The sequence below is a fragment of the Plasmodium fragile genome (assembly GCF_000956335.1).
Source record: "Plasmodium fragile strain nilgiri unplaced genomic scaffold supercont1.47, whole genome shotgun sequence".
In the NCBI taxonomy this organism is placed as follows: Eukaryota; Apicomplexa; class Aconoidasida; order Haemosporida; family Plasmodiidae; genus Plasmodium; species Plasmodium fragile.
Window position 1 is genome coordinate 23,612 of NW_012192627.1, and position 9,795 is coordinate 33,406.

A 9,795-nucleotide genomic window follows, 5' to 3' on the forward strand; every position below is an offset into this window, starting at 1 on the left:
AAGAGTGGGTAAAGCTTTTTTTTTTTTTTTTTTTTTTTTTTTTTTCGGTTTCTTATATATATATGGCAACCAATTACTGGAAATAACTGTCTTGGTGTGAACATGAATCATCCCCATGGGTTAACGGTTGGTCCAGAAATTTCATTTGGGTGAATCCATGCACTGCGTGCTACGCATTGGATGCGATCAACCACTTCAATCATTTCTGAGCCTTTTTTTTTTTTTTTCTAGCCATTTTAGCTATTTTTAGACAATTTTTTTTTTTTTTCCCCAACTGCATGTAGCTCACAATAACGTCAGAAGACCCAGAATAAACATCATTCCTTGCAAGTTCCTGCCCTCGTTGAAGAAAATAATTTCAAAACTTGTTCACTTTACAATTTTAATTTTGCAGAAATGGGCATCCAAAAAATTCAAAAATGGAAATGTCTTGAATGTCAAGACAAGACCGCACACTCATAAGATTAATTCTGCTGACTGCGCTATTTACACGTGGAAAAAAAAATAAATAAATAAATAAAAAATAAATAAATTATCAAGCGGGAGGATATACACATTAATCTTTGTTTCATATGTAAGTGTTCCATTGAGGATTTCCCCTGGAGGGTTCATTTGGTACCACACCCCACCGTCCATTTATACACACAAATAACGGGACAGCACGTGTCTATTCCAGATGTGCAAACAAGTTAGACGCTAAGATAAACCCAGAGGGAGGGGGGGATGTAAGCATGGGGATTCTTACATAAGCGCGCCCATGCCTCTTTATACCTGTATATACCCACGCGGGGTAAGCATACCCTCATCCCCCACTTGACGCACGTTCAGTTGATGGGCCTAAACCCTAAACCCGTGAGTTACAACCAACTGTACGTAATTTTAACCCCACATAAACTCTTCCCCATCTGAGCATGTCCTCCCAATTGGGGGAAAAAAAAAAGGCAACACAGCTGCGTTCACAATTTTATAACTCTTCATTTCGTAGTCCCCTTAAGTCGGGGAAAAAAAAAAAAAAAAACTTCTAACATGTGTAATATATTTTGCGGAAAAAGTACACACTGGAATGGCTCCTCGTTGGTATATTTAACCAAATGGAGATGTAAAAAAAAAAAAAAAAAAAAAAAAAAAGGAAAATGGCGTTAGGCCCCCAACGTAGCTACATTAGACTAAAATTAACATCAACATGGAGCGACGCGGAAGAGGCAACTCGGTAGAATGAGGCTGCGCTTGGGAAGGGCTACGTCCCCCCCCGATGTTCCCGAAGACCCAGTATTAGCACCTTGTGCAACCACGGCAGTTACATTTGAAGGGCTCTACACGCTGCAAAAAATGCAGTTAGTGCCCGTGTACATCTTCGTTAAGCAATAACCAGGGTAGTAGTGCCCTTTGCAGGAGGCCCAGTTCTGGAGGCAGAATTGTGTGCACTCCTCTTGTCCCTTTCCGGCCTTTGCATAGCTCCTGGAGCAGCTGTGCGCTCCTTCTATTTCGCTCAAACTGTCGTACTTCACGAAGGTCTTGGTCACTTTGTTCCCCTTTACATATTTTAAAATGTGAGTAATTGGAATTTTGTTCTCGCCCGAGTTTTCCACGGGATTGAGGAGCACTGCATCCTCTACGACCTGGCTCTCCCCAACCTTTACGTTCAGCGGCGTCACGTTTGTGGGGGAGGCACTTGCACTCGTTTGTGACCCTACAGGGGCTACAATTCCTGCCTTGCCAGCGACAGACACATTTGCTTCGCTACCCTTTGCTCCGGGTTTATCCCCATTTTTAGCGTCCGTCGAGGTTGGCGTTTCTGTCTGTCCCTTTACTGCCGCCTGACCATCCACTACAGCATTTCCCCCTGTTGCTTCTCCCGCATTACCGCTTTCAGAAAGAGCGTACACTTCAGCCCCTTTGTCGTAATTATCATAGAAGAGGTTGTATAAGAAGTTCGGGAGGTACTTGGCGAAATAACTGTAGAAGGGCGGGTCTTCCTTCTTTGGAACTTCCACCATGCCCAAATCGATCTTAAACACAACTGCCGTGTGTATGAAGTTCCGTCTGCAGTATTGGTGACTATACATGTCGACCTTAAAATTACCTTCATCGCCCCAGTAGTATCCCCAGCTGTTTCTGATTAACCAGTAGGACCTCTTCTCACCATAAGGAGTGATGTAATCACCGTATCCAATAAGGTTAGCAGCATGATCTGCATCAAGTTTTCCACATATTAAGTGCACAGTTTTTCCATTAAAATCGTAATCGATAGTGTCTTCTGTTTTTATATAGATAATGACGGATCCTTTGTTTTGGATCTCTTTCTTGAGGATATCAACGAAGAGATCCATTTTGCCATCAAAGTTCCCGCTTTCGTAGGCCACATATCCAAGTGATTGCATGAATTCTCTGGGTCTCTTGTGATACAAGAGCTTGGTATGCCCCCATAGGTTGGTCCACTTATTCCTGTTACTGGGGCAGCTGTTTGCCGCGTCTTTGTAGCTGTATGGGAGATCCGACTCCAGTGGTAAAAATCCTGTATCGTTAACTATTTGAAGGAATTCTATTGGATTAGAACCCACGGTGCATATTTCTTCTGGATCTCTCTTCGAGCAGTTGGCCACAAAAAGAGCGGAGCTTCGGAAGTGTCCGTACCCTCTCATGCACCTGATCGTTTCTAAGTGCAATTTTGAGGCAAAGATCCAGCACAATCCACAATCCCCTTGTTCCTCCACCTCAATATTTGAAATACAACTCGTTTTATCCTTCCATCTGTCACAGTAATAATCGTTACAATATTTACTTTTTTTAAAATAAGGAGATTTAAATTTCATTTCGCTGGGAAGCTTATTTAAATCTATGACTCCATTTTTATCTTTTTCGAATGCCTCATCATCAAACACATTTTTTTCTTCTTCTATGTCTTTGAGGAGTTCTTCATGTAGGTACTCCTTTGTGTTTTCTTCACTGTGAGGGATACCATCAGGTAGAGTTAACCCTCTCTTATTAATAATCCATTTATCAATATCCTTCATACATATTGCTGGATTTCTTAATTTGTCCTGAAGTGTTACTATATTTTCTCCTTTATGCATTTGTAACAGTCTGGTCAAATTCTTATACGTTTCTACTTCGTTTGCTAATTTGTGATTCTTCAGGGTACCACTTGTATCCACCTCTTTCAGCAGTTGACAGTAGCTAGCTAATTCCTTCTTCAAATTTTCATCAACCTGCTCCATCGTGATGATTTCCTTTTTTTTGTAATCCTTGTCTGACTTGTACATTGCCTTTAGTATTACATCTATGGACTCGATTAGTTTGTGTTCCGTGGAGTTCACATCTTCCTCTTGAGCTTTAATTGTTGTATCTTTTTTGATTAACTCCTTTGCTTCCTTCGAGACGTACTCGAAGCACTCATTGTCTTCGGCCATTTTCTTCTCCAACAGGGTGCAGTGGTAGCAGTGTTCGATGTCCAGACTTCCCGTGAGGAAGCAATTCGTGGCTATCGCACTGCATTGGGCTGCGGGGGGAATGCGTGGGGTGGGATGGTTTTTGAGATGGATGAATGGACGAGGGGGCGCAGCGGGGGATGGAGTGCGCGCGTGCATGTTCATGCGTTGCAATTACAGAATATGATCATGGACGCACGCATCCTCTACTTTCCCTGCCGACTCACCTGGCATGCTGCTGCCGATATCGTAAAATTTGCTCTCAATTATTTTGGACTTGGTGTTGGCCGAATGCACCTGCACGGAAGTGAACGGCCTGTCCAGGGCAGGCAGTTTGTACTTTTTCACATCTTCCTTGTTGCCTACATAAGGGAGCAAAACAGAGCACGCAAAATGAGGGAAGGGAAGTCTGGAGAAGAAACGCGGTTATCACTTTCCCGATCAGTAAACCATGTGTTGTAAACAAAAAGAATGGAAGTGAATATCCCCCTTCGTTTGTCCACCTCGCCGCTTCCCTTTTTTTTTTGCCTGCTAACCTGGAGCTGCCCCTTCCCCAACCACCTGCCACTTGAGCGTCAGCATATTATCATCGGTATATACGACGAATTTGAAGTTGTTGTTGGATCCATTTTTGCAATCGTTCATCAGGTTCCCTACGTCTATTGAGCTTATCTGCCCAAAGTTCGGCTTCAGCTGTATTTTGTTTTCAGCCGCTTCCACATAAAGCCATAGATGTGGTGAGAGAAACACTCTAAAGTGTGCCTTACATGAACCCGTAATTTTTATACCATTATATTTTTTCAAAATGGCTGACGTTATCTGTACGTCTTGCTCTGAAGTGTCCACGGCCTCCATAGATGCTGCATGTGCAGATTCGGACTCGATGGCATTATATTTTGCGTCTGCACTTGTGTGAGACAGAGGTGTCTCGCCAACTGGGGGAGAGGAACTAATCCCATTTGCACTTGAACTGGAAGGCGAGTCTGCATCTTGGGAGGGACTCACTATGTGGAGTTTCTCCCCCACACCGGGCTTAGCTGGTCCATCCCCTGCACAACGCGTTACGTGTGTGCCCAGGGCCACACCTGCGAGCAATTAATCAAGCAAAAATATATATGTATATATATGAGTGTATGTGCACGTGTCTGTACATAATGAGAGTGTATGTTTTTGGGAGGGTAAATTTACAAGGCAACCATTTGAGCGCTCAGTGTGTCGTCCGCAACGCCCCAGCGGAGGGTCACACGCTCATGCTGACTCAAGACATTGCGCATCTCATTTTGTGCAATGGTTTAATTCCTCTTTTTTTTTTTTTTTTTTTTTTTTCTCCATTACATAATGTTAAAAGGAAGCAAATGCGAGAAACCATTTCGGCGTACTGCCTTCAAACTAGATTGGTTGACACTTTACATACACAGAAATGGATGCGCGGCTTGATTCTCCAGTTACACACTTGGCTTGACTTGTATGAAATATAACTGGTGTGTGTTCTTTCTCGGGGGGTAAAAAGGGTGTGTGCGCGCCTCTTGGTTCTTTCGTTCTGGTCTGGTTCCAAATATGAGAGCAATAATGTTGCAGTTTTGCTACTCGTATTTGGCTGCTATTATTTTTTTTTTTTTTTTTTTTTTCCCGGCTGTGTATATTGTTGGCTGTTCAAGTTCGGTTCGCCAAAAGAAACGCTCTGTAACTTTTTTTTTTTTTTTTTCCCCGGCTGTGTGTATTGTTGGCTGTTCAAGTTCGGTTCGCCAAAAGGAACGCTCTGTAACTTTTTTTTTTTTTTTTCCCCCGTGCACTAACGCTCTCACGAGTTCTAGGCCCGGCGGTGACGCTCTAATTAGGCAAGAAAAATTCTAATTGGTCGCCTCTCCCTCCCCAAAGGGGAAAATAGTTTACACCATTATATTAAGGCAGGATCGATCGAAGATGTCCTGTTCATCAGAATAAAGAGGTATGCTCGGCGGCACACTCCCTTGCAAAGTGTAATGCGCATATCTGCACACTACGGAGGGAGTGCAGGCCCAATTGGGGCTCTGTATTTTGTTTGACTTTTCCAATGTGTGCTTTCTCCCCATCGCCGGGGAAGCGGCACATCAAGTGGTGACTAATCTACATCGACCCCCTGAAAGGACACAAAAAAATGATCTCATTTTCTGTTTCCTCAGAAGGGCATTCCCTCTTTTTTCCCCTCGCTGAAGAGGAGACGACCGAAATGTGAGTGGGACTAAAGGCCACCCGGGAGGAAGTCCAACGCGCGGGTAAACGCTCCGAAAAAAAAGTTGAAACATCATTTTACGTTTACGAGCACGTAAGCGTGCACATATAACTAACTACGTTGTCTCTATGTGTTGTCAAAATGAAACGTCACGAAAGAGAAAAATTATTTTGAAGTGCGACAAAGGGGAAGAAGAAAAAAAAAAAAAAAATTATATAAGTATCCTTTCGAAGGAAAGCTAATTAAAGATACTCTTATGTTTACTAAAAAAAAAAAATCAGAAAAAAGGGGAAGCCGCGAAAAAAAAAAAGGGAAGCCCGCGAAAAAGGGGCGGGTTCACACTTTTGGAGCTGCGTTTGTGCAACCCTCACCTCAGACATAGCAGAAGTAGCAGTTGCCACCATTGTACAACTTGGACAAGCAATACCCAGGAGAGTAGTGATTCTTGCAGCTGTTCCAATTTTCCTCACAGAAGGTTTTGCATTCTTCCATCCTGTCTGGGTTCTTCGAATGAACCCTAGCGCAGCTGTGGTCATTTTGCGTCTCGCTTATATTATCATACTTTACCATTCCTCGCATAATTTTGGAGTTATCAATATGCTTGAGGATGTGTAGTATTTGAATTTTTTTTTCTGCGGATGAGCTGAGCTTGGGACTTTGTGGAGGTATGCCAGGAAGCCCCCCTTCATAATATTCTCCCCAAGATGCACCTTCAATAGCGTCGTCTCCATCTTGACCTGAAATTCTCCACCCATTCGGGCCCTTCTTCCACTTGTACCACCCATGGACATGGCGCTTGTTGTCTTTGTTTCGGTGCTTGTGGAAAATTTTCCTTGGCTTATCTGCTTCATCATCGTAGTTGTTAAAGTAGAGACTGTGAAAAAAGTCCGAGCTGTGTTTCGGGAAGTAGGTACGATTGATGTTCACATCTTTATTGGGCAAATCAATAGCACCCAAGTTGACTTTAAAAACGATGGCGGTGTGAATGAAGTTATATTTGCATCCCTTTGGTCCAAGCATATCTACTTTGAAGGTTCCTTCATTACCCCAGTAGTATCCCCAGCTGTTTCTAATCAACCAGTAGGACCTCTTCTCCCCAGTAACACTGATATAATTTCCGTACCCAATAATATTAGCAGCATGGTCAGGTACTCTATGACCACACATGTTATGCACTCCTTTGCCATTAAAATCGTATCCAATTTCATCCTTAGTTTTTATATAAATAATTACAGAGCCTTTATTTTGCACCTCTCGTTTTACCAAGTCTATGAACACGTGCATATTATCTTTGAAGTGCCGAGTTTCATAAGAAATTAATCCTTTGTACATCATAAAATGGCCATACAATTTGTTAGAGAGTAATTTGGTATTGCCCCATAGGTTGACCCAATTTTCTTTAATCTTAGGACATTGGTTAATGACGTGTTTGTGCAGATAAGGGTGGTCGCTTTCAAGGGGAAGGAATCCTGTGTCACGGACAATTTGAAGAAATTCTATTGGGTTGGATCCCACTTCACAAACATCTTTTCGGTTCCTTTTGGAGCAGTTGGCCACAAACAGAGCCGAGCTTCGGAAGTGTCCATACCCTCTCATGCACCTAATAGTTTCCAAGTGCAATTTCGATGAGAACACCCAGCAGACACCACAGTTGCCTTGTTCTTCCACCTCAATATTTGAAATACAACTCGTTTTATCCTTCCATCTGTCACAATATTCGTAATTGCAGTACTTGCTATTTTTAAAATAAGGCGACCTTAATTTTAATTCCTTTCCTGCTTTGACCAAATCTATGGTGCCATCTTCATCCTTTCTGTACATGTCCTGATTGAACAATTCACTTTGCTTTACATGTTTTTCGTCCCCATCCTCGTCCACTTGGGCAGACTTTTCTTCAAGCGAAGACTTTTCCTCTCCCCCTTCTGGAAGAACTAACCCTCGTTTGTTTTCAACCCATTCATCAACATTCTTCAAGCATATTGCAGTGTTGCGTAATTTATCCTGCAACGTGATAATGTTTTCCTTGGGGTGCATACTCAGTAGTCTAATCATGTTATTAAATATATCGACCTCGTTTCCCAATTCAAAATTATCTAAAGTACCCTTCACGTCCATTTCTTTTAACAGTTTACAATAATTTAAGAGTTCTGCCTTCAACACATCATCCAGGTCATCCATGCTGATTAGAACTTTTTTTTTTTTGATCCTATCAACTTTGTAAATGTTCTTTAGGATGATATCGATGGCTTCGATCAGTTCGTACTCTTTAGGGTTCACGTCATCTTGTCCCTTCACCTTGGCGTTGTTATGCTGGTCTTGTAAGTCCTTGGACACGTACTTGAAGCACTCGCCGGAGGTCTGGTCGGCGCTCTGAACCAGCAGCGTGCATTGGTAGCACTTGTCGATGTTTATATTTCCGTTTAGGAAGCAGTCCGTGGCGATGGCGTTGCACTTGTCTGCGCGGGGTGGTTAGGTGGTGAGGTTAGGCGGTGTGGTTGAGCGGCGAGCATGCTCGCTGCGTATACGCGGTGTGGTTGAGCGGCGTGCATGGTCGCTGCGTATACGCGGTGTGGTTGAGCGGCCTGCATGGTCGCTGCGCACGGGGAACTTACCCGGAATGTCCGCGCCCAGGGCGTAGTTTTTACTCTCGATAATGCCTGCCTTCGCGTCCGCTGTGTACACCTGTATCGAGGTGAACGGGCGCTCCAGCTGCGGGATTTTGAATTTTCGCACGTCCGCCTTGGTGTTGGTCGCTGCAAAGGGGGTCAGGTAGAAGTAAAGATCGGTTGCGTGAGTGAAGTGCAACAGAGTGATGCACAGGAAAAAGGTGCAAAGGTGTGTGGAACGCGGTGTTGAGGAGCGAACAATCTTAAAAAGGGAGCATCCAAGTTAGCCTTCATTTTGTCTCTCTTTAAGGGCAACTGCTTCAAAGACACAGCCCCGATTAAGTTACCCGAGTCATCCTCCTCTGAAGATGGAAGCACGTTCCACTTGAGAGTCAAGATATTATCCTTCAAGTAGAGAATGAGTTTGAAATTCTTCCCCTCCTCACACTTATTCACGATGTCATCAGCGTATTCAAAATCTACCCTGGTGTTATCATCGAAGAGGGATTCTACTTGAATAATTGTATTTTTTGTTAAGGCATAGATTAGTATGTGGGGTACTAGGTACACTCTAAAGTAGGATCCGCAAGGACCTGTAACTTTGATCCCATTGTAGTTTTTTAATAAAGCTGATTCTACTTGCATTGGGCCATTAATGAGGTCATTGGATTGGGTTGTATTTCCTTCGAAAATTTGTACTGCTGTTTGGTTACTTTGTGCTATTACTTCACTGGCGGGTGGTGTCGTTGGTTGAAGCTCCGGTGAAGTAATATCTGTGTGCTCTTCTTTCTTGTCACTGGAGCTGCTGTCCTCTTCAGTATCATTATTGCTGGATGGGGGAGGAGAGGCATCCGTTGCCTCTTCCACTTTGTGTGAACTGCTTGCACTTTCATTTTTAGATCCCCCGCCTTCTAAATTGAGGGGCATATAAAACGATATAGTTGTAGTTGGAAAATCTGTCACATCATTTTTGGATCCATCACTTGGACAATTGTTTTTCGAAGGAGGGGACGAGTCACTATTCCCTCCACTTGTTCCTTTATCACTCCCCTGGGTTACATTGTCTACATTATTCGTTCCGCATATGGTCACATTTATATTAGTCAAAAAGGCTGCACAGATATAAAAAAAAAAAAAAAAATGGACGTGACGGTAGGGAAAAAAAAGGGGGGGTTAATTTTGGCTAGCCAAAAATGGCTATTTCACCACACATAGGCTTTCATTCATGAATACACCTCTCTGTGTACGATTATGTGACCCACGATATGTACTTGTCACACATCGAATTTTTATTTTGGTGAAATTTCTTCGCCACACAACTTTGAATAAGGTCAAACTACATGTACAATATACAAGTGACATCCAACCAACGTGTGTGTTTATAGCTTTTGAGCTTATTTCTCCTCCTTTTCCCCCTCCTCAAGTACCTATAATAAGAATGAGCGCCAAGGATCGTTTTATCATTTTGCTCGACTGCCAAGTTGCTCAGGTGTGATGTGTAGTTATTTGTGTTAAACCTTTTTTGTGTGGCCTTTTTTTTTTTTTTTTT

At 43.0% G+C, this 9,795-nt stretch overlaps 2 protein-coding genes across 2 annotated transcripts in view; both read right to left on the reverse strand.

Moving 5' to 3' along the window:
- Window positions 1-1,313: 1,313 nt before the first annotated feature.
- AK88_03807 (uncharacterized protein) lies at window positions 1,314-4,283 on the reverse strand (the record flags this gene model as incomplete). Its single annotated transcript, XM_012481417.1, has 3 exons — window positions 1,314-3,499; window positions 3,656-3,790; window positions 3,965-4,283. 3 exons carry the CDS (start codon window positions 4,281-4,283, stop codon window positions 1,314-1,316), a joined length of 2,640 nt encoding a protein of 879 aa, XP_012336840.1.
- Window positions 4,284-6,012: 1,729 nt separating this feature from the next.
- AK88_03808 (uncharacterized protein) overlaps window positions 6,013-9,795 on the reverse strand; it is a gene marked incomplete at both ends in the record, with an annotated part of 4,796 nt that continues 1,013 nt past the window's right edge. The window contains 3 exons of the mRNA XM_012481418.1: window positions 6,013-8,096; window positions 8,253-8,393; window positions 8,594-9,358. Of these exons, the coding sequence (XP_012336841.1) occupies window positions 6,013-8,096; window positions 8,253-8,393; window positions 8,594-9,358 (2,990 nt within the window). The remainder of the gene's footprint in view (window positions 8,097-8,252; window positions 8,394-8,593; window positions 9,359-9,795) is intronic.